Source organism: Hypanus sabinus, chromosome 1, assembly GCF_030144855.1.
Source record: "Hypanus sabinus isolate sHypSab1 chromosome 1, sHypSab1.hap1, whole genome shotgun sequence".
NCBI lineage: Eukaryota > Metazoa > Chordata > Chondrichthyes > Myliobatiformes > Dasyatidae > Hypanus > Hypanus sabinus.
The window spans coordinates 24638439-24663435 of record NC_082706.1 but is presented as its reverse complement, the minus strand read 5'-3'; the positions used below and the strand labels follow the sequence as shown (position 1 = coordinate 24663435).

The following is a 24997-nucleotide window of genomic DNA, read 5'->3' as shown; positions in this document are numbered from 1 at the left end:
TATTATTCCATCTTCCAAGCATATCCTCCCTTTGAAGCTCACAAAGGCTGGTCCAGGGTAATGAACTGGTTCTTGTTATAGCATAAGTTGATTTGGACCATAAATTGAAAAATTCACAAAATATGCCATATAGAAACCATACCTCCACAGTATTATCATAAATTACATAAAAGGTATGCAAAGCCAGGGCAGACATGCAAGGATGCTTCCAACGGGTGAGAGAGTTTAGCAGCAGAGGGCACAGCCTCAGAATAAACAGATGAGTAATTCCTTTAGACAGAGGGTGGTGAATGCATGGAATTCATTGCCACAGATGGCTGTGGAAGCCAAGTCATTGGGTATGTATAAATCAGAGGTTGATAGGTTCTCAATTAAAAAGGGTATCAACTCTTGAATGTGCTCCTTTTGAAATAAAGCATTATGTTTTTCTTGAGCAACACACACACAATGCTGGAGGAACTCAAGAGGTCAGGCTAAGTTTATGGTATGGAGAGGAATAAACATTCCAACATCTCAGTCCAAGACCCTTCATCAGGATAGAGGGAGAGGGGAACAGACTGAATTTTTTGGCAAAATATTCGAGAGAAGATATGAGGAAGTGTTTCATGTCTGTTTGGGCTTTGAGGGAGAATAATCTGGAAGGTATGGGGAAAAATGATAGATCATAATTGATCGAGCAAGCTCAGACTTGATGGGCTGAATGGCTTCCTTCTATCCCGAAGGAGTAAAGAGTCAATGTTGCAGGCTGAGACCCTTCATCAGGACTCAGTTTGAAGCATTATCTCTTTACTCCTTTCCATAGATGCTGCCTGACCTGCCGAACTCCTCCAGGATTTTGTGTGTGTTACTCTGGACTTCCAGCACTGCAGAATCTCTTGTGCTTCTATCCCGGAACAATTTCATGATTCTCTAAATATCATGTTTCCCACTTTTCTGCTAAGAGATCAACAATCCAAATAACTATCCCAATTTGAATCCAAAGGGAGTTGCTTACTCTCAAGGGAAGTCTAAAGAAAGAATGAGACAGAAAAATCAGGTGAGGAAATTTAAAGGTCAGTCAATTCTTTCATTTGCAACTCATTATTTCCAGGTGGAAGGACTCAGCCCAAAACATTGACTGTTTATTCCTCTCCATAGATGCTGCCTGACCTGCTGAGTTTCTACAGCATTTAGTGTACATTGCTGTAGATTACCAGCATATGCAGAATCTCTTGTGTTTAAAACATTTTTCTTCCCAGTTCTTATATTGCTTTGCATTCCACATTTTTCCAACAGGGTAAAATCATTCTTTTAGGGAATCCTTCGAATGCAGTCCTTTCACTGGTATAATTGTGGTGAAGCCTTCCGTAAATGCTCAAAGGGTAATTGTACCCTAGAGGTAACAACCAGAAATGGAGGTTGTCCAGTGTGTGGGCTTTCACCCTGCAACTGAAATACTGTTTAGTCAAATTTGTATTCCCGCTCCCTTGAAATTGAGGCTAATGATCTAAAATGTTTGCATTTCTTCTTCATTGTCTTCCGATTTCCTACGTATGTTTGCTCTCTCCTGTTCCATCTCTAGCTTACTGAGGAAATACTCTGATTCTTATTTCTTAGATCCAGATGAAGCATCTGCAGCTTTGAATTTTATCTGCCATTCTTTTGAAAATCCTGTTACACAACTCGCTCCTAAACGAGTGTCATCCATAAGCTTGGACATGCAGCTTTTGATTTCCCTCATTCATGTAATTCAATTAGCAGTGAAACTGATTTTAAATGATACCTCACGTGTAATATTCGTTTGTTGTTGAGTCTGTCATCTTTGAGGGTCTCTGCTCAGAAATCTCCTGCAGAAGTCCTCCCACGCAGGATTAGAACTGGTCCTGATGAAGGCTCTCAGCCCAAAGCGTTGACTGTTTAATTCTCTGCATAGATGCTGCCTGGCCTGCGGAATTCCTTCAGCATTTTGTATGTGCTATCTCAGCATCTGCAGAATCTCCTGTGTTTAAGATTGGGGTACCTGTGCTGATCTCTCTGCTTGATCAAGAGTTCCAGCATGTTTTCATTTCTGCTTAAGTCACTGGAACTGAATAGCTTCTGTCTGCCTTCGCATTTCTGGATAAGTGTTTCTCATCAGTTAGCCTCTTTTGGAAACTATTGGCACTGCTGATGGAAATGATATAGGATATTGTAGAAACGAAATGTTATCCTGTAGCAACATTTGAAAGGAAATTTTAAAAATTGTTCCCCACCCGCCAGCACACTTTACTACACTGAAAGCGTGTTGGGGCCAACTTTGGCCAGGCAATTGTCTTTCTCTCACCTGGAAGAATACACAGTCATGAAGCTGTGTCCATTAACGCTGCAAAGCCAACATCAATCAATTGCATAATGCATCACGTGAAATAGTGCATCCGAAGTGAAACTAATTAATGAATTCACAGAGCTTATAATCAAAGAAAATTAGTCAGCCAATTTTTCTGAATGGATTTGGATGTCTTTGAAAGTATATTCAGCAAGTGCTGGCAGGTAAAAGTGCTGAAGCAACTCTGGGATAGAATTTCAAAGGACGCTTTACTGGAACTGGTGAGTTGCAAATGAAAGAATTGACTGACACTTTTAAATTTTCTCACCTGCCTTTTCTGTCTCATTCTTTCTTTAGTCTTCCATCCAGAGTGGGTAACTCTCTTTGGATTCAATTTTTCAGTCTTCCCTCTGGACAGTGAGCAACTGTCTTTGCATTCAAATTGGAACAGCTATTTGGGATTGTTGATCTTTTAGCAAAAAAAAAGTGGGTAATGTGAAGTTTAGAGAATTGTGGAATTGTTCTGGGATAGAAGCATTCGCTGGAAGTCCACAGTTCAACACACAAAAGTGCTGGAGAAGCTTGGCAGGTCAGGCAGCAACGATGGAAAGGACTGAAGAGTTAACATTTTAGACTGAGTCCTGATGAAAGGCTTCAGCCTGAAACATTGACTCTTTACTTTTGTGGGATAAAAGGAAGTTATTCAGCTGATCAAGTCTGGGCTGGCTCCTGGTAGTTCAATCAATTATGATCTATCAATTTTTCTCATATTCTACCTTCTACATTATTCTCCCTCAAAGCCAAAACTGGGGATATGAATTTTTTCCTCATATTGTATATTTTGTTAACAAAAAAAATCAATCTGCTCACTCCCCTCCATGCTTATCTGTCAGCCAATGGAAACAACTCCCCTTAACCAGTCCTGACCTTGCACACATCTACTTAACCCCACCCCACGCCCATTTTTATTTGCCCTGAGAAGAACAACCTAGCTTCGTCAAACTTTAAAACTTATCTCTCATTCCTGCGATTGCTCTATTCCTTCTCTCAGTCCTACATGAGGAATTATATACAGAATTAAAAGGGCTAAAATCTAACTGACTTATTGGCAGCTGGACAAGGTGTGCTGTGAGAATTAAGCATGAACAGAGAAGTGTTTGTTGCATGAGAAAGCTGTTCCTTGTACCCTTATCAGAGTATGTATGTGATAATGAATGTTTAACAAGCAGCCCCCGACAGTATTCGGGGCTCACTCGATGGCGGACCTTCCCAGGCTCTATGAGCGGCAACTTTGTTTTGTCAACTGAGCAACACAAGCTTGCTAGTAAACAGTATGTACTTTTAAGTAAATTGTGTTTGACAATTACTCCCTGGGTCTGAACCTAAAGTCCTCTGGTAAAGAGGCAGATCGACATACACATCTCCTATAAGTAGATAACCAGATATAACACAGTACTCCAGTTATTACCTCAAGAAATGTTTTCTACAGATTCAACACAACTCCTCTACCTTTGTAGTCCTAACTCCATTTTTGAATCCTAACATGTTAAACACTTTAACAAACACACTTACGAAATAACTGGTATGTTAGCTGTACCAAGTGAATCTGCAAAGTGACAAGTGGTGGTAACTCAAAGAACTGCCGTTGCTGGAAGTCTGAAATAAAGCAGAAAACGATGGAAACACTGAGCAGCGCAGGGAGCAGCTATGGAAAGAGAAACAGAAATAACAACTGCAGTGGAAGATCTTTCACTCTAAATCGTCACTTTATGGGCATACAATCAATCTATGTATAGAGGCCATCTTGTGTATTTATATTTATTTTGTTTTTTTTTAAATTATTTGTATTTTATTTGTGCTGGAGTAACAATTATTTCATTCTCCTTGCACTTGTGTATGGGGAGTGACATTTTAAAAATCTTGAATCAGAGCACTGATATGGCAAGAGTGATTTGATCCTAACTTTCTTTAAAAGTTGTGAATTATGGCTTTATAATTGGAAATCTGCAAATGCATCTCCATTCGGGGTACAAATTTTCATCTAGCACACCAATCCAGTATTGAAGGATTGCCGCCGTGTCGAAAGTGCACATTCCTGTACAGGGCCAGTGCCTTCCGCAGTGGGAGAAAGTATAAGATCAGGGAAGGGGGCCAGTGTTATCCTTCATTTAATATCACTAAAACATTACCTGTTTGCTGGATGCAGTTTGACACCGCTTTTTGCACTGTAACCGTGATTTCCACTTAAATGTTGGAAAATGCTTCGGAATATTTGGGGATCATGAGAAGTGCCAAGTCTTTGCGTTAAGAATTGGTCTTGAGCAGTGAGGCAAAACAAAGCAGCATTGAGCCAATTTTCAGCGACTCACAACAACTGATCTAAAATTAAATTAGTTGACAGGAATTAAATATCAGTAACTGTGCACAATGCAAGGTTAATCTGCTCCCCACCCTATGGGATTTTATTCCGCGCCCAGATTTTAACAATCAACTTTGTGTATTTCAAATGGTTTCCTTTTTTTGTGTCACTGCGTTACAGCCCAAAGTGGGTTCCTGACCACCCCAAATATCCTGATGCGACAAGGCCAAAGGTCATCAGCAAACTCAGCCTGGTGTATTTCAAAATGGCAGTCAAGGGCCCTTCTCTTGCAGTGGGGCTGGAGGTTGCGTGCAGCAACCTTAAGCACAAAAATTGGACAAGAGGATTGAGGTCCATGCCCATATCACTCAAAGTTGTCACACTTGTTGATAGGGTGGTTACAAAGACATATGGTGCATTAGCCTTCATTAGTCGAGGGACTGAGTTCAAGAGCTGCGAAGAGAGAGCTCCTCTATAAAACCCTAGTTAGACCACGCTTGGAGTATTGTGTTCAGTTCTGGTCACCTCGTTATAGGAAGGATGTGGAAACTTTAGAGAGGGTACAAAGGAAATTTACCAAGATGCTGCCTGGTTTGAGAACATATGAGAAAACTAGGGCTTTTTTCTTTAGAACCAAAGATGATTTAACAAAGGCGATTTAACAGAGGTGTCTAAGATCATGAGACATTGTCTGGAATATGCTGCCAGGGGGTCGAGGCTGATACATTAGAGACATTTAAGAGACTCGCAGATGGGCACATGGATGTAAGAAAAATGAAAGGTTATGGGTTGTGTAGGAGGAAAGTGTTAGATTAATCATGGAATAGGTTTATATAGGTTGGTACAACTGTGGACTAAAGGACTGTTCTGTTGTATTTTCAAAATCTCTGGAGATGTTCCTGTCTATCAGTGTTGAGGTGCTGCAATGTTAAACAGAGGCAAACATGAAGTTTAACTGCTCTGAAGTTGAGGAGAGTTACCCCGATGCCAGAAAGTCAGGAAGGTAACAGGTCTTTTAGCCCACCGGCACTGCAGATATCCCCCAGACTCTGCAGACTGGGGACAGTTCACTGTGGCCCCATAATCTGCTAAACCACATATCTTTGAGGGAGGAAACCAGGGCCCTCACAGGGAGAATGTGCGGACTCCACACTGTCAGCACCAGAGATCAGGATTAAAGCTGGGTCTCTGGCACATTGAGGCAGCAGTTGGGCCTCAGCCCTGACCAGTGTTGCTAATTGCTTTGTTATTGTGGCATGTACCTTGATCAGTGAAAACCCGTCATTTTCCTGCCATCCAGACAGATCGTTCCATACATCAGCACATTAAGGCGGTAGAAAAGCAGTCCAGAACAGCAAGTGCAAAGATTACGACCTGGTGGCTTGTAACATCGCGAGTTTACCTTTATTGTACAAAGTCTATTGGAGAGGTTTATAACAGCAGGATAGAAACTCTCCTTGGGCTTTTTGTATTTTTTGCTAATTATCCCTCAGTTAAAAGTGGGTTATTTGATCATTGTCACATTGTTGTTGACATTCCAAAAATACTTCATTGGTTGTGAAACACCTTGAAGTGTGCGAAAAGCAACTCGGAAACATAAATATTTATTTGCAGCTGCACTGCAGTAGCCTTAAAAAAGCAATTTATTCCCCCCCCCCCAAAAAAAGTTACTGGTTGAATAAGTTCTTAAATGGATTAAAAGTCAACGGTTAAAAGTGGGAAAAAAAGAAAACCGCTGCATTCCTTATTGGAAAGCCGCTGAAACGTTTACAGCTTGAGACTTTGGAGAAGAGCTGGCCGCAGGAGGCAGAGGAGCGGCTAAGTCCATAGACTGGGCTGGATTCAAGGACTCATCAGGGATCTGAACGAACCATTGCAGTTGCCACGGACTTTATATATAAAAAAACGAGTGCGTTCCCACAAAATCGTTCGGACTTTTCCCCAACCAGAAGCCTAGATGAACCATGAGATACACTACCTGCTGAGGGCCACGTCAGAGGCCTTCAAGTCCGGTGACAAAGAAGATTGCAAGCAACCTCATGGGCGAAGTGGAAATTCCGAATCAAAGCAACATACAGGAAGGAGACTGCAAGTCTGGCTGAGCGGTGCAACAGCAATCTCTTACTCAATGTTGGCAAGACCACAGAGCTGCATATTGACTTCAGCAGGAGGAAGCTGGTTTTCCACGAGTCAGCCCTCGTCGGGGGAGAGGGTCGGCAACTTTAGATACCTTGGTGTTACCATTTCCGAGGACCTGTCCTGGGCCCAGCACGTAAGTGCAATTATGAGGAATTGTGGCAGCACCTCTACTTCCTTAGAAGTTTGGGAAGATTCGACATGACAACTAAAACTTTGACAAACTTCTGTAGATGTGTGGTATACGAAAGGAAAGAAAGAAAGTGCTTCACAGCCTGGTATGGAAACACCATTGCCCTGAGTGGAAATCCTTCAAAAAGTGGTGGATACGGCCCAGTCCATCACAGGTAAAGCCCTCCCCACCACTGAGAACATCTGCATGGAGCGTTATCATAGGAAAACAGCATCCATCAAAAAAGACCCACACCACCCAGGTCATTCTCCCTTCTCCTTACAAAGGCAGGAAGAGGGTACAGGACCACATGGCTCACACCACCAGGATCAGGAACAGTTGTTACCCCTCAACCATCAGGCTCTTAAATCAGAAGGGATAATTTCACTCAACTTCACTTGTCCCGTCACTGAGCTGGTCGCACAACCTACAGACTCACTTTCAAGAACTCTTCATCTCATGTTCTTGACATGTATTGGTTACTTATATATTTCTGTATTATTTTTCCTCCAGTTTGTATTGGCACTTGGTTGCCTTGCACACTGTCTTTCATTGATTCTGTTATGGTTATTGTTTTTATTATGTCCGTAAGAAAATGAATCTCAGGGTTGTAATTGGAGCCATATATGTACTTCTATAACAAATTTACTTTGAAGTTTGAAGATTGTCAACAAGCCGGAGTACTTTCGCTGTGGAAGCGCCACTGTCATTCCACATAGACCCGCCCTCCGACTGTCAGAAGGCCAGGTCTTCGGCTCTTTCCGCCGCACTACCGAAGATGATGCAACGCTCAGCTCTGGTGGTTGGGAACAGATCGCCCGAAGTCCTTCGGCCCTTTCCGTCCATTCGCCGCAAGTGACGCATACTCGTGCTGGGAGCATGATGGACAAATCTCACGAAGTAGCTCGGCTCTTTCCGCCCGTCGCCGAAGGTGTTGCAGCGGTCGAGGTCAGTCGACTGGCCCCGAATGCGCTCGGTTCTTTCCGCCACGCCCGAGCGGATGTTGTCAGTGGCGGGGTGCTGGGGTCTGGTGGCGAGAGTGAGTGAGTGAGTGGGGTTGGGGGGGTTGAGTGAGGTCCCGGCGGGCGGAGGGAGTGGGTGTGTGTGTGAGGGAGGGAGTGTGTGTGGTGGGTGGGTGAGTGAGTGCGATCAGGCCCCGCCTTCCTGTGCCCCGTCCGGTGCGAGTGGCTGAGGCGACGCGAGGATGTCCGGCCCAGCTCAGAAGACCGAGAGCCGCGCCATTCCCACCCGCAGGGTGACCGTCAGCGATGCGGCTCAGCTACCACACGACTTCAGTACCACTCCCGGGGGCACCCTCTTCAGCACCACCCCAGGAGGTAAGACCTTAGCGGGCTTCGGCCCATCGCCGCACTCCTGACCTCGACCCACTTCTAAACTTTCTCCTTTCCTCCCACTATCACCAAACCCGATCCCCGTTCGGTGTTTGAAAAATCAACCTCCAGTTGCATGTCATTGCGTTTATCTGGAAGAAGCCAGGGCAACACGTGTGTCAACATTTTTTTAATTTGTAATCTGACGTAGAGCAACGTGTATTAAAGCGACTGACATTACCAGTTGACAAACACTGGAAAATCTGAAGTCCTGCCGAAGGATTTTGGCCCCAAACGACGACTGTACGTTTTTTCCATAGATGCTGCCTGGCCTGCTGAGTTCTTCCAGTGTGTGTGGCTCGGATTTCCAGCATCTGCAAATTTTCTCTTGTTTGTGAAAATCTGCAGTTGCTGGCCTGGCCTGCTGAGCTCCTCCAGCATTTTGTATGTGTAACTTTACGTGGGGTCGTGTTTGAGGACTAGGTTAATTATAGCCTTTTTAATCAATGTTTAGATTTCAGGAGGGTTCGTACTTTTCTTCCATGTTGTGTTTCAAACACCATATTCGAGGTTTGAATACAAAAATCAAGGTTTACACTCCAAGACAGGGAGTCCTGTACTATTGGAATTGATTACATATGTACTATAAAAACTTTTGTTTGCATGCCATCATCAGCAACAGAGAAAGTGCAAGGGTCACAACAGGAGAGATTGGGAAATCAAGATCTCATCTTCAGCTTAGCTTATGGGAGGTCCATCAAGAGTCTGATAACAGTGGGGTAAAAGATCACCTTTAGGCTTGTGGTATGCGTTTTCAAGCTTTTGTGTCTTCTCTCTGATGGGAGAGGGGAGGAGAGAGCAAGACAGGGTCCTTGATTATGTTGGCTGCCTTTCTGAAGCAGTGGGGAGTGTAGATGGAGGTAGTGGAAGGGAGGCTGGTTTGCATGACGTTCTGGGACATATTCACAACTCTGGTTTTTTCTGGTCTGGGGCGGAGCTATTAATGTTATCATAAACACAAGAGTGTTTGCAGATGCTGGAAATCCAAAGCATCAAATGTAATGCACCTGGGATAGGATGCTTTCTGTAGTGCATTAGTAAATTTGGTAAAAGTCGATATGAATATGTCAAATTTCTTCTGCCTTCTGTGGAAGTACTTTCTTGGCTCTAATGTCAACATGACTGGACCAGGATAAATTGTTTGTGATACTTACAACTAGAAATTTGAAGCTCTCAACCATGCCCACCTCAGCACCAATTGCCACAGACATGGGCATGCGCTCCACTCAGCTTCCTGAAATCCGTGACCAGCTCCTTTGTTTTGTTGACATTGAGAGAAAATTGTTGTTGACACCTTGCCACTGGGCTCTCTCTCCCCTTCCTGTGCTAGGTCTCATCATTGAGATCCAGCTCATTACGGCGGCATAATCTGCAAATTTGTCAATGAAGTTAGAGTAGAATTTGGCCATGCTTTCATGAGTGTAGTAAAGCATTATGGGGAATGAAATTCATCATGGAGGTGTTGTGACTTATCCTTGCTGACTGTGTGATCTGTTGGCCAGTTGCAGAGCTGGGTGCAGAGTTACTAGGCCCAGGAGTTTGGAGATGAGTCTGTTTGGAATTATGGTTTTGAAGTTATTTGTTGTTCACGTGAGAAGGCCACAAAGATTAAAGAAAGAGATCCCATCAAGTTATTTTGAAGAAGTACAAGGAAGTTACCCCATGCTTAGTATCACTAATTGTTATTCAACACAAGTTGGATGTAATGGTTTCTACTCCACGGCAGTTATTACACATCACAAAAAGATTCTTCAAGGTTTGCTTACTTCAAGATGTTCTAACAGGGAGATGACAAGAATAATAGAAGTGCAAGCATTTTCATTGGTGTGTAAGGAATAAATAATTTGTATACAGTGCCTTTGAAAGTATTCTTCTCCCCCACCGAAGTTTTCTTGTTTTATTGTTTTACAATACTGAATCACAGTTGATCTAATTTGGGTTTTTTGATGCTGATCAACAGAAAACAGATCTCTACAACCCTATTAAATACAGCTTTATTCAGTCTTATGGCTTTTGTGATTTTTAATACTGGCTGAAGATTTGTGCCCTGCAAAATTGGCTTAATGTCATTATGTAAAGAGTGTGTTTGCATTTTCAATTTTATTAAAAGAATCACTAAAATGGTCACCTAGCTTCCAATTAACCTTTTGTTTGGTAATCGTGGTCTCATTGTCTCCAACCCTACCACCTTTATTGTCCATAATTTTATCTTAATTTGTTTTCATTCATAAAAACTCCTCAGCAAGTAGTGGGTCTGATGCATGAAACAATAATGGAAATCACCCAGCTGAGACTCTCCTTGCCTGATAGCATTCACTCACTTCTCAATGCCAAAATTTACAAGTGGAATGCTGGCTAATTTTCTCAATTGCATGATCCATTATGAGGAGCCGGTGTCAATCAGTCAGAATTGGCTATATTATCACTGATGTCCTTGATGTGAAATTTGGTGTTTTGAAGCAGTAGTGCAGTACAATGTTATAAATATTACTATAAATATAATAAATAGTAGTGCAAAAAAGGGGGATAATGAGGTTGGGTTCATGGATCATTCAGAAATCTGATGGGGGAAGGGAAGAAACCATTTCTAAATCATTAAACATAGGACTTCATACTGCTGTGCCACCTTCCCAATGGTAGTAATGAGAAGAGGGCATGTCCTGCATGATGAGGGTCATTAGTGATGGATGCCACCTTCTTGAGGAGCCGCTTCTTGAAACTTGTCCATGATAGTGTACAGGTTGGAAGTTCACAATATCCAGAAGACTCCAATCTTGTACCCATCCTCAGTCCACCAATCACTTCAGAATCCTTTTTTGCCTCACCCCTTCATACTGACCATCTTGCCTGTGCACTCTTTGTCCTGATTCAGGGTTTCAGCGATTCCTTTCCCCCCACAGATGCTGCATGACCCGCTGAGTTTCTCCAACAGATTGTTTGTTGTTCTAATCTACATTGTTTTGTGTGGCAACTACCAGGTCTTCAGATACCCAGACAATTTCGAGATTCCCTTTCAAATGCAAATGGTATCTGAAAAATTCCTTTCACCATATTTGTACAAGAGTGCTGTGGTGGCTTTTTTCTGCAGGTGCTGTTCTCTAATCATTGTTCTTTGTTGGATATTGTACAAGAGAGGAAAAGAAATTGGAATTGTATCAGGTACCGGGTGTAGAATGCAACCGTTGCTCATTATATGCCACTCTGAGACCATTTTGGATTGTTTGCTGTCCCTGATGAGATTATAGAGATGTGTTGTTTCCCTTCTATTGAAAACCACAGTTTAGGGTACCATGGTAGTGTAGTTTGGAGTTCCTCTTCTGAATGCATAGGTTTCCTCTGACAGTCCAATAGTAGGTTAATTGGTTATTGTAAATCATCCTGTGGTTAGGCTAGGGTTAAATAGGTGGATTGTTGGGTGATTGTTGGCTCATTGGACAGGAAGGGGGATGTTCTCCATTGCCTTCTCTACAAGAAGTGAATGCAGTACCTTTTGATGACCATCTCTGCATTAAAACTCTCATCCTGGTGACAGCCAGCTCAATTTAACAGATATGCAAGACACCTGGTTTAACCATTCCAATGTTCACCATAAGCTGTCTTGCTACATCTCCACTGCCATCCTGTCACTGTCACTTCTTTTCCATCAGTTCACTGTCTAGTGCAAGTGGTGCATGCAAGCTCTATTTCAACATTTAGGAGAAGTTCATGGATGGTAGAGGTATCGCTGTCTATGGTATGGGTGCAGATCAATGAGAGTAGGCAGTTTAAATGGTTTGGCATGGACTAGATGGGCCGAAAGGTTTGTTTATTGCTATACTTTTCCATGACTCTATGATGACTATTGCTGCTGCATCTTTCCAGCACAGCTAGTTGGTACAAACCCAGAGGCTAAGCAAAGAATGATGATCGTTTACTTATGGTGCTGAATAATGTTCAGTTGTTCACATTCCTTTACCAAAGAGTAAGATTCCTAATTTTATCTTCAACTGTAGTGCAAATAGTTAATGTTTGAGGTTGGACAACTAAAGCAATTAATGATTGGTCTCGAACTTATCCTTTAACACAGATGAACTGGCAGTTGGAATCTTGTTCATTATCATGTTCCTCAGCCAGGCACTGTGTTCTGCTGGTGAGGCAGAAGACAAAATTAATGAGAAGATAAATGTCTGCTTGTTATCTTTTACTGGACACTGTTCTTCTAGAGGATGTGGTGTGATCCTTTCTAGATCTCTATCAGTAACATGCAGAAAGCTTTATCACTCATTTCTTCATACTTAAGAAATGCTGCTCCAGTGTTTTGTTTAAATGGCAGTACTGCAGATTAGTTGGTTAGTGAATGACCCTGTTCTCAGCCCCTGTAACCAAAAGGGTCAAATGTTGCACTGGGAAAATTGGTTCTTGTGGTGCATGTGAGTCCAAAGGATGCTAAGAAGCATGATTTATCATCAAAAAGCGATTAATCCTTAATGCTTTGAGATGACTTAAGGTTTGTCAAGTGTGGTGTTGATTAGTTACGTTTTTATGTCTGAAGTTTAATATCATTTGCTTCTTGCAATTTAGTAGTAATAGGAATTCGTAAACAGTTTAACAGCTAAATCCACATTCTGTCAATAAGGCAATTGCCAGATAGCGATGGTTAGATACTTGACCTCTCGGTCCCTGTGCAGGAGACTATTTTGCATCATCAAAATTGGAAGCAGTGTTGGAACTGAGACCTACATGTCTGGCTACGTTTGGGGAAATGTTGCTGTCTCCAGTCTGCGTTCATGGCAATTTGGCCTTAAACCCTTTTCCTGGTTAAATATTAGAACAGGCTTAAATATTGATTGATTGGTCATATAGATATTGCTGCATAAATCGGTGCAGCAAGTTTTTTTGCATTATTGCCATCAGCACAGAAAAGTGTGACCTCTGCATGTTGTCAATGATCACAACCTAAAGATTAATTGAAGGCATTGGATAACATTGGTTTAGTTCCGAAAACTAATATGTGTCACACAAATTCAAGTAATCCTACTGTGTTAAAAGATATGAGAAGCAAATAAAGGTAACTTTCAAATCTTATGGAATGATTATTGGCAGATAAACTGATTTATTATGATTTTGTAACTGATCACTAATGAAGATCAAAATATATTATTGAGAAAATCTTCTCAATGTTTTCACCTAAACTTTCTGTGCCACCTATTTACTCTTTGGTTGACACTGGTCCTGAAATTGTTCCGGAAACAGGGCGTGAGTACCACCTAGCCCTGTTAATGTAACATGTCTATACATGTTGACAGCTAAGATACAATCGTGGGTGGAGGTGAGAACAATGAACTGTTTGTTCACCTGCACTGGCTTGTACAGTGTCTTTCTGTGACTAAGCTACCAGTGATTGAGAAGTTGAACAATTCTCTTGTGCTAACTCGTTCCTTGTTTTATCCTAACCTTCCTCATGTTGGGTCTTCCCCACTTGACAGTATAAACTAAACACTGCACGGTGTACTTAATGCAGTAATCCAGGAAATATTAGTTATTATCTTGTGTATCCATTGTGAAATTCACCCCTTTAATAGAAAAATGCAACATTTCATCATCTGTATAGAAGCGTGATTAATTACTAAGTTTGCTTTCCCACCATCACCTCTTGAGGAAAGAGGCCATATGATCCTGTGTTTACCAAATACAAAATTTCTCACAAGTGTTTCTTCTTAACGACCTTGTATCCAAATGCTATCATGGATTGAAATGCGCCGGGTACATTTTAAAAAAGACACAGTGCCAACTCAAATTGGACTATCTGTTGGGACCAAATTCAAGGTAAAAATCATTTGGAATCCATATAATGGATTTGTTGCATCCAAATAGTAGTAGTTGTTGTTCCCTCCCTTGTTTTGTGGTATATTAGCCCCAACCTTGCCATTTCTTTAGTACTTTTGTTTGTTTTTATGAGGCCGAGTTGCTAGCTCAGTGCTCAAATTAGCACAGATGTAAAGTGTGCAAGGAGTTGGCCGGATTCAAATCCAGGACCACGCACCTCGAAGTCCAGTGTGGTTGCCTCTACACCACTGGCTGGCTAATCCAAATTGCAGTTTGGGGAAACATTTCTACATTCCCGTTTTATAGGCATGTTCTATTTTCTAATGCGATTTCCACAAGTGTATAATATTTCTGGTAACCAGGAGTTTATATTTATTGCTTCAATGTGAACTTAATATATGCTGAGTTAAGTCACTCAGGCAAACGTATGGAAGGGGCTTCATCAATCTCAGTTCAGTTTCTGGTGCCCTTTGCTTGTTGGTTACCCCAGGCAATATGTCATTGTTTTTGTTCTGAGCCATATCACTTAGGGATTGGTGGTATATATTCTCACTTCCCCCCCCCCAACCCCCAGAAATGCCTCTCACCCTCCCTCATACTTGCTGCTGTAGTCAAATTACCCCATGTCTACCAGTTGCAATTAAACAGACATACTCTAAAATGTGAAACAAGGGAAGACATTTCACTAGCCCAATCCTAGTCTTGTATTGCCTTAAAATTTTCATTGTCTATGATCATCTGCCTAGTGATCATCTGTTTTTAATGGTTAACTGGGTAGTTGCTCATTTGTGTTGTTATATACTTGCCTTTAGTCATATGCTTCGTGTTGCTTTATCAGGTGGCTAATTCTACATTTTGGTGATGTTGCATTTGTCTATGAGTCCTTCATTAATTCGATCACAGAAAACCCAGAGTAATGTAGTGGATGCAGGTGAAGTTGAAAAGGAAATTTGGAAGGCAAAGACAGTACGTGGGAGGTAAGATCTAGTAAAACCCTAAGGTATTTTATCTGTACTTAAGGGGAAGGAGGGTAACAAAGATAAAAGTCGATCCTATTAGAGACCAAGCAACACACACAAAATGCTGGAAGAACTCAGCAGGCCAGGCAGCGTCTATGGGGGAAAAAAGTACAGTTAGTGTAGCTGGACTACACCTCATCCCACCCTACTACTTGTAAAAACGCCATTCCCTTTTCTCAATTCCTCAGTCTCTGCCTCATCTGCTCTCAGGATGAGGCTTTTCATTTTAGAATGAAGGAGATGTCCTCCTTTTTCAAAGAAAGAGGTTCCCTTCCTCCACCAGCAATGCTGCTTTCAACTGCATGTCTTCCATTTGAAATTGAAATATCTTTATTGTCATTGCATAGTACAATTTATCATGCACCAATACAGCGAAAATGAGTTTGCAACTCTCGTTCTCGATGCTATAAAACAAATAAAATAAATAAACAATTAATTCAGCATCCCGAGGAAAAACAATCTTAACTATTGTTTTGGTGTTAGTGGACCATGTAAGGTCTTCTGAGATGTGTATTCCCAGAAACCTGAAACTGGACACTCTCTCCACTATGTCTCCGTTAAGTAGACTGGAGTGTATTTGTCATCCCGTGACTTTCCAAAGTTGATATTTAGCTCCTTAGTCTTTGCTGTATTAAGAGACGGGTTGTTCTCTGAGCACCAGCTCGCTGAGTTCTGTACCTCCTCTCTGTATGCTGATTCGTCTCTGTTGGAGATCAACCTGATCACTGTTGTGTCACCTGCAAATTTGACGATGGTATCGGTGTTAAATGTAGGTACACAGCTGTAAGTGAAGAGGGAGTAGAGTATGGGACTCAGTACACAACCTTGTGGTGTACCAGTGTTCAGAATAGTAGTGGAGGACAGGTGAGGGCCCACTCTCTCTACCTGTGACACTCTGGCAAGAAATTCAAGTCCCAGTTGCAGAGTGATAAGCTGAGGCCTAGCTGGAGTTTGGAGGTGAGCTTGCTGGGGATGACAGTATTAAAAGCAGAGCTATAATCAACAAACAACATCCTCACGTATGTACCTTTTCCTTCCAGATGTGTCAGGACATTGTCAAGAGCTAATGAGATGCCATCCTCCACGGACCTGTTTATAGGTTAACTGGTTTGAGTCCAGTGTAGCAGGAGATTTCATGCACGTCCACTCTTACCCCATCCTGCTGTCAACCTACCAGGGATAGAGTTCCTCCTGTCCTTACCCCTCACCCCACCAGCTTCCATGTCCACGCATAATCTCTGAAACCTCCGCCACCTCCAACGGGATCCCACCACTGGGCACGTCGTCCTTCCCCCATCCCATTTCCTTCTTTCTGCAGGGATCACTCCCTATGTGACTTCCTTGTTTGTTTGTCCCTCCACACTGATCTCCCTCCTGGCACTTAGCCTTGCAAACAGCTGCCCCTACACCTCCTCCCACACTACCATTCAGGGCCCTAAACAGTCCTTCCAGGTGAGGCAACACTTCACCTGTGAGTCTGTTGGGGTTACTTGCTGTGTTTGGTGCTCCTGGTGTGGCCTTCTATATATTGGCGAGACACGGTGTAGATTGGGAGACCGCTTCACCAAGCATCTACACTCCGTCCACCAGAACAAGCGGGATTTCCCAGTGGTAACCCACTTTAATTCCACTTTCCATTCCTATTTTGTTAAGTCCATCCATGGCCTCCTCCACTGCCATGATGAGGCCACACTTAGGTTGGAGGGATAACACCTTATTGATAATTTGGGTAAGCTCCGTCCTGATGCCATGAACATCAATTTCTCAAATATCAAGTAATGCCCCATCCCCCCCCTTCTCCATTTCCCATCCCCTTTTCTTTCCTTATCTCCTTCTGTCTCTTTCACCAATCAACTTCCCAATTCTTTACTTCATCCCCCCCCCCCCCATCTAGGTTTCACCTATCACCTTCTGTTTTTCTCTCCCCTCCCCCCTCCTTTTAAATCTACTCCTCAGCTTTTTTTCTCCAGTACTTTCGAAGAGTTTTGGCCCAAAACGTCAACAGTACTTTTTTCTGCAGGTGCTGCCAGGCCTGCTGAGTTTCCCCAGCATCTGCAGATTTTCTCTTGTTTACAATTAGAGACCAAATCAGTTGACAGGGTGGTGAACTTTGGGATGATTACATTGCATCCATTTTCATAAAAATGAAAGATAGTGAGCTGGAGAGGATATAGTAAGAGGTCGAGTACTTAGAGAAGTAAATAATTCGGCAGTCTTGCATAAGTTGTAAAGGAAGAAGTGAAGGAAATGGTGTGTGCTGTGGTTGTCATCTTGCAGTTCTGTCTTGGCTACAGTATGATGCTGGAGCAAGAAGTTACTGATGTGCTCCTCCTCTTCACCAAAGGGAGAAAGGGGCAGGTCAAGTAATTACAGGCTAGTTAGCTTAATTGCAAAATGTTGGGAAAAAGTTCCCGAGGTTAGCCAACACAAGGGAATCTGCAGTTGCTGGAAATTCAAACAACAACACACACAAAATGCTGGTGGAACACAGCAAGCCAGGCAGCATCTATAGGGAGAAGCACTGTCAGCGTTTCGGGCTGAGACACTTCGTCAGGACTAACCGAAAGGAAAGATAGTAAGAGATTTGAAAGTAGTGGGGGGAGGGGGAAATGCAAAATGATAGGAGAAGACCGGAGGGGGTGGGATGAAGGCTAAGAGCTGGAAAGGTGATTGGCGAAAGTGATACAGAGCTGGAGAAGGGAGAGGATCATGGGACGGAGAAGATGTCTTAATTTTTTAAACAAAGGGGCTTCCCTTCATCCACCATCAACTCTGCTGGTAAACACATCTCTCCCATTTCCCGCACATCTGCCCTCACCCCATCCACCCGCTGCCCCACTTGGGATAGGGTTCCCCTTGTCCTTACCTACCATCCCACCAGCCTCCAGGTCCAACGTATAATTCTCCGTAACTTCCGGCACCTCCAACGGAATCCCACTACCAAGCACATTTTCCCTCCCCCCCCCCCCCCCACTTTCTGCTTTTTGCAGGGATCGCTCCCTGCGCGACTCGTCCACTCGTCCTCCCCCCCATCCCTTCCCACCAATCTCCCTCCTGGCACTTATCCTTATAAACGGAACAAGTGCTACACCTGCCCTTACACTTCCTCCCTCACCACCATTCAGGGCCCCAGACAGTCCTTCCAGGTGAGGCGACACTTCACCTGTGAGTCGGCTGGTGTGGTATACTACGTCCGGTGCTCCAGGTGTGGCCTTTTAAATATTGGTGAGACCCAACGCAGACTGGGAGACCGTTTCGCTGTCTGCCAGAAAAAGCAGGAACTCCCAGTGGCCACACATTTTAATTCCACATTCCATTCCCATTCTGATATGTCTATCCATGGCCTCCTCTATTGTCAAAATGAATCCAAACTCAGGTTGGAGGAACAACACCTTGTATACCGGCTGGGTAACCTCCAACCTGATGGCATGAACATTGACTTCTCTAACTTCCGTTAATGCCCCTCCTCCCCTTCTTACCCCATCCCTGACATATTTAGTTGTTTGCCTGTTCTCCATCTCCCTCTGGTGTTCCCCCCCCCCCCCCCCGCCTTTCTTTCTCTTGAGGCCTCCTGTCCCATGATCCTTTCCCTTCTCCAGCTCTGACATTTGACAAAGACCTTGAGGTAGATTGATCACAAGATTGAAACCCAAGGGATTCAATGTAAAATGCAAGTTAGATTGAAAGTTGATTTGTTAGAAGATGCAAAAGAATAATAATTTTAGTAACTGCATGGCTCTATGTAGCAGGAATCAGGATCTGCCCCTTTTATTGTGGAATAATTAATAATTCAAATTTGAATATTGTGGTCATAGTTATGAAGTTTGCCAGTGATACCACAATAAGCTGTATGGCCAATAGGCAGAAAGTTCTAAGTTGCAGGATAATATCAGTGGTGGCAAGAATATATTTACTGAGATACTGTGTGGAATCTGCCTTCTTGCCCAGGCAGTCCACCAACTCAATCCCGGCCAAATCATGGGAAAAATTACAGTGACGAATTAACCTACCAATGTCTTTGGATTGTAGGAGGAAACCGGAGCACCTGGAGGAAACCCACATAGTCATGGGGAGAACGTTCAAACTCCTTACAATGCCAGTGAACACTGTAAAATAAAAGGCAGATAATGTATTTGGAGTTAATGAACAAGTGAAGAGAGTACACAGTGAATGAGAAATGTAGATGCCACATATCCCGAAAGCAGATTATGTGATTCAGAAGGAAAGCAGGACATTTGCCTCTATTGACTGAGGGTAAAATTTTCACAGTGTCTGTACAGGGTTTGTTATATCTCCGCACCAGAGGAAGGATGTGAAAGAACATGTAAGTATGCGCATGGGAATGTTGCTAGAGCTGGAGAATTAATGTTTGGAGGAGAGACTATCAGGGGTTTCTTTAGAACGGAGGAGATGAGGGAAGATTTGTATGACAAGTGGCTTTGGCATGAGTGATGAGAAATCACTTATTTCCCTTAAAGTCAACAATAATGGACGTAAAGCAGTTCATTCTTCCCCCACTGTGATCAGACTCTGAACCGTCACCTCTTTCACACCCTTTTCCTGCCATGTTCTCACATTTGTAATTTTACCTCGCTCAGTCTGGTGTTGTCGTTTCATTATTTCTCTTTGCACTTCTTCTGTTTGCAAGACAACCATTGCACTATTTTCTGTTCACACACAATCGTTGCATTTATTGTTATACTTGTTATTACCTGAGCTTCACGTGAAGAAGGAATTTAATTGTACCCTGGCAATAGTTAATACGACAATTAACTAATCTGAATCTGGTGAAAGGAGTAGAGTGGAGCTGAGGGTTAAAAAACAATTCACTAAACAGAGAGGGTGGTGAGTTTGCTACTTCAAAGGTGGTAGAAGTAGAAACTTACTCAGTTCCTGCTCAGCATGGACATGATGGGCCAAATGCCTTTGGTGCCTAATTTTATCAGAATATCATATAGGACAACTGTGATGCTGCAGGAAGACTTGCTTGTGTCTTGAGAGTCTTCTGACGGTTTTAATAAATATGCCCAAAAACACTGCCTGAAACGAAGAAATGATAAAGGCTAGAAAAGTAGGAGTGTATGCGTAACCATAATGTGCATAAAAACCCCAAATTGGGAATGCTTGCCTTTTACTCTGGTCTTTTGATATACACTCAGTTCCATCACACACTCCCATCCGCTGATTGTATACATATCCTACACCTGGTTGGTAAGTCTCTCCACCAGGAATCGTAGTTGAAATATGATCATCCCTAAAATTAAAATTCTTGAAGGGACTGTAGAAAGATGAGAGTTTAACTCGGACAGATTTAAAAATAAAAAGAGTGCTTCTCATGACTGCAGGTTGTTTGTAAATGTTTTAAAGACAACAGAATACATAAAAGAATTGCTACTGAAAAGACCAAAAGATCATTGAGGTGTTAAAAATAGCTTTTGAAATGAAAACCTTTCCCATACTCTATGGTTTCACTTGTGTACAGTAGTTTTATATTTTGGTATTGAGCTGTGAGTAGACATAAAACTTTGAGTGGAATTGCTGTGCAGGACTATTCGAAGTGCAGTCTCATTAATGCTAGGTGCTAACGTGAAGCAGTCTGGTGTCTCTTGGACAAATAAAATAATTTCAATGTCATTGCGGCTGCCTTGCATTTTGGAAAAATCACCACATTCCATAAAACTTGGAATGGTTACAGAGTAGTCCTCCGTCCCTGTTCTAACAGGTGCATCACTGTTATGTTGCAGGCACACGTATTATTTATGACCGCAAGTTCCTCATGGAATGCCGCAACTCCCCTGTTGCCAGGACACCTCCGCGTGACCTCCCAAACATCCCAGGTGTCACAAGTCCGAATACCACAGAAGTGAAGCCAGCAGTGAACCATGTAAACAGCCATGAAGAGAAGGGGGCCGGTGGTAAGGGGATTGCTCAGATTTCAGTGAAAGCTGGTTTGGTGGGGGAGGGTACAATTGCCTTTGTATTAAATTATTGATATTAATTATAGTCATCCAGACAGTACAAAAGGGTGAAGCATTCACTCTTTCACTGTTGGCGTGGGCAGATTGAAGTATTTGATTCCTCAAGCATTCCTACTTGTACATAGTCTAAATGAGTGTTTTCTGTGCTGTTTGAAATCATGATCAGTGGTTGATTCTGTCTGCCTGCTTTAGCTGAAGCACCTGCACCACTTGCTTGCGGTTGGATAGTATTTTGTGTGGTGAGAGCAGGCAGTAGCAATCATGGGTATAATAATACATACAGTTCCTAAGGGTTGTAAGTTGGGCACTGCCATAACAAGTTTGATTTTCAAAGCTAGGAAATTTCACCTGAAGTATTTTGTTAAATCTTCAGAGGATAGCTTAATTCTACTATTTACCGCATGCTCTTAACAAAAAAATGTGTTGAAAGTTGCAGTAGCAATAACTTAGTTGAAGTCACCTGTTAGTGAAAATCCCTTTAGCTTGCTTACTCATCAGGGCTTGAGAGCCACCCGTGTTGGCTCCCAACAAAATAATCTCATTAATTCTGTTCCCTTCTCTATATGTCCCTATAGCACTGTAACTTATTCTGTCTCTTCCACTTTTCTGCACCAGGAGTAATCTGCAGAAGTCAGTTTGGACTGAAGAGTCAAATAAATAGTGCAAAAAAAAACAAGGTAGCTTTTCAGATCTGGGGAACAAACCAGATCTGGCACCCAATGGATGTATGTGCAGTAACGGGGAGGGCATGGGAGATAAGATTACTGGGGCCTCGATAGATTTTTAAATCTTCACTGGCTACAGGCGAGTTGCCAAAGGACTGGAAAACATAAGATGTAGTACCTTTATTCAACCAGGTCAGCAAGAATAAGCCCTCTAGCAACTCATGCCAGACCATTGAATCTAACATCAATAGTAGGGAAGTTATTGAAGGTAAGTCTTGAGGGACATGGTCAAGCTACATTTGGAAATGTGTTAAAAAGATAGGCAACATGGAGGTTAGAGGGAGGTCCTACTTAGCCAAAGGTAACAGGTTCTAAAATTTGAGGGCATAGGTTTAGGATGAGGACTGAAGGTCTAGAGGGGGTTGAAGAAGGATTATTTTTCTTCCAAATAGTAGTGGAATCTATTGTATATTAGGAGAGAAAGTGATGAAGGCAGAGGGAGGTATCTAGACAAGCTCTTGAATGACCAAGGCATAGAAGCCTATGGACTAAGTGCTGGTACATTGGATTGCTATACTGGATGGTTAGCATGGACTGAATGGGCCAAAGTGCCTGGTTCTGTGCTGTATAATATGCAAATTCTGCATACCCTGCAAGTAGGGTCAGACTCGAACATGGAGCCAAGAGACAGCAACACTAAGTCACAAGGTTCACAATTGGTATCATACAAACTTGAGTGAACTATAGTCGACCTTGATTAGCAATTGCTGTTGCAGGAACTGGCCCTGGACAAAATTGGGGGACTTCATTGGGCTTTCTTGTTAATGGGCCAGCAAGGAAAATCAGGTGGAACTCAATATTGATAACCGTTCAGTGAAATATGTGCATGAAGATATCGACCTTATCATAGTGCAACTAAGCTTATTAACATGGACTATGGGTGAAGAACAAGTAGAGATATTAATTTTGAAATTAGTGTTGAGCAGTGCCAGAGGTGGTGCAGATGGTGGAGATGAGGGAATAAAGCAAGAAAAATAATCCATAGGATGATTATAGGATTTGAACTGATTAGAAGGTCACTTGCATTCTTGTGTGTTTTCTGTAACAGGAGATGATGCCCAATTTGAGATGGACATTTAAGGAACACCCTTTTGTTTTCCTCCGGGATGAGGAGCTTTAGTCCTGGAACGTCTCCATTTGGGCTTGTGCATCGGCCCATTGTCTTCTCCAAGCCACCAGCTCTACATATTAACAAAAAAAAAATATGCAAATTTTGCCATTGATGGAACCCATACACTTCTGTGAAGCTATAGACAGTGACACTCCAAATGCTGTGAAAAGCGTGTGCCACGTGTTTTACGTGGTAGAACATCTACTGTTCTAATTGGCGACAAGCTTTCTAAAGAGTGGGCATCTCTCTGGTTCTTGATCTGTTTAATCTGGTTTCAATTTTATATACCTTTGGTAATCGAGGCTAAAGGTTAACCTTTCAGAGATGTAACTCGTGTTGAGAGGAGGGGAAAGAGCAGGAGAAGGAAAGCCAATGAAATAAAATGAAATACAAGTAAATTCAAATTTGTTGTGTCCTGACTTGAGCACTTTCTCAGCATGGCTCCTAGTTTGTTAATAAAGTACAATTGTGGAGTGCTACTCTTTCCAAAGTGCCCAGGAGCAAAGCAACACACTTGGCCAAATAAAGTACAACTTGAAAGTAAAACTAGCTTTCCATTTTATTTTAATATTGTGTACATGAGAACAGGTCAGCAGGGAAGTACTGTGCGACCCATCACAATGAGCCAGTTACACTCCCTACTTTGCCATCTTCTTTTACCTGGGGCATAAGTTCGTTTTTCAAAGCTAGCTCTAATTATAGAAGAAATGCCTGTGGCAAGTTCTGCCCTCAGAATAATGTGACAAGTATTCATGGGCTCAGATCTAGTTGTCAAAATACTTTGAATTCAGAAGCACAATACTCTCTTGCTGTAAATGGGGGGGGGGGGGGGGGGTAAAAAACTCAGGCAACATCTGCAGAGAGAGGGATAGTCAACAATTCACGTCAGTAATCTTTTGTCAGAAGCTCTCTGAAATGGACTGAATATTTTGAATGTCAGTGGTCTGAAATTCACAATTATTTAAAAACAAGACTGTTAATGATTAAACATTAAAATTAAAAGTTAATCTAATTTAAATTTTTAAACATAGAAATAATTAAACCAACTGAAGTGCATTTAATTTTATTAGTTTACATTTAAGTTAATGTAGTCAATACCAAGGATCCTTTCCTTGGCATTGAATTAAATAGAGTAACTGAAACTGAATGAAGTCTAACTTGATCTGGCTTTGGTTCCCAGATTTCCCTTCATAACTATATGAAGGACACTGCACAGTTGGACTTCATGAGTTCAGTTGTTGGATCACAGTGCAAACAACATCAGAAAATTTGGTCTACATTCATGTAAATAATCCTCCAGAAGTTATTTAGATTACTTATCTTGCTCTGCCCACAGAAATACGCTATACCTCTTTATTAAATAGCTTGCCTCTCATTTTGGTTGCTTGTGTCTGATGAGCTCTGTCTTCATAATCTTTATTATTGAATGTCATGGAGGAGACAAGCCCACTGAGCAGCTTTATTACATGAGCGTGCCACCATCTCCTGTCAGTGCGTGAGCAGTCTTGTTTTAACTTTCCATTCATCCTTGAGGTTTATTGTGTGAAGGAATAGAAGGATTTGCATGTCAGTTAATATTCCTTCCAAAATGCTCTTTATTATAGTGTGGCCAACAGGAGGATTTCAGTGGCTCCCTCATTCTCAGTTTTTAGGATATCATCCCTTAAAATTTCATCTTGTCTCCCAATCCAGAGGGGGAAGAAGGCAGTTACACTAACCGGAAACTGGCTACAGAGCTTGGCCCAAGATCAAATTAAGTTCAATTTGAAGCATAAGTTCAATTTGAGACACCATTTCCAATATGCATTCTGCAATCATTTAATGTGCTTCTGTAGAGTCTTAAGTTTCATGACAGTTTCTGCACTCAACAAGGCAAAATAGCTTTACAATTTAGTTATGATTTGAAAGCTGGTATCTCATTAACTTCACTTCTGTTCACAATTATTGTCCAATTATGCAGGCTACTGCTATAAAGAGGTGTTGGCTTTATAGTCCAGAATTAGATTTATAATCACTG

At 42.2% G+C, this 24997-nt stretch overlaps 1 protein-coding gene across 1 annotated transcript; it reads left to right on the top strand.

The window, feature by feature from the left end:
* The first annotated feature begins 8002 nt into the window (after positions 1-8002).
* On the top strand, positions 8003-23378 carry LOC132392035 (eukaryotic translation initiation factor 4E-binding protein 2-like). Its single transcript, XM_059965941.1, has 3 exons — positions 8003-8288; positions 20911-21081; positions 22918-23378. The coding sequence occupies exons 1-3, from the start codon at positions 8156-8158 to the stop codon at positions 22947-22949; spliced, it is 336 nt and encodes a 111-aa protein (XP_059821924.1). The 5' UTR covers positions 8003-8155; the 3' UTR covers positions 22950-23378.
* Positions 23379-24997: the final 1619 nt, after the last annotated feature.

Coding starts and splice junctions, on each gene's coding strand:
- LOC132392035 (XM_059965941.1), top strand. CDS start 8,156: ATGTCCGGCCCAGCTCAGAAGACCGAGAGCCGCGCCATTCCCACCCGC. Junction 8,289..20,910: donor CTTCAGCACCACCCCAGGAG/GTAAGACCTTAG, acceptor GTTATGTTGCAG/GCACACGTATTATTTATGAC. Junction 21,082..22,917: donor TGAAGAGAAGGGGGCCGGTG/GTAAGGGGATTG, acceptor TTTCTGTAACAG/GAGATGATGCCCAATTTGAG.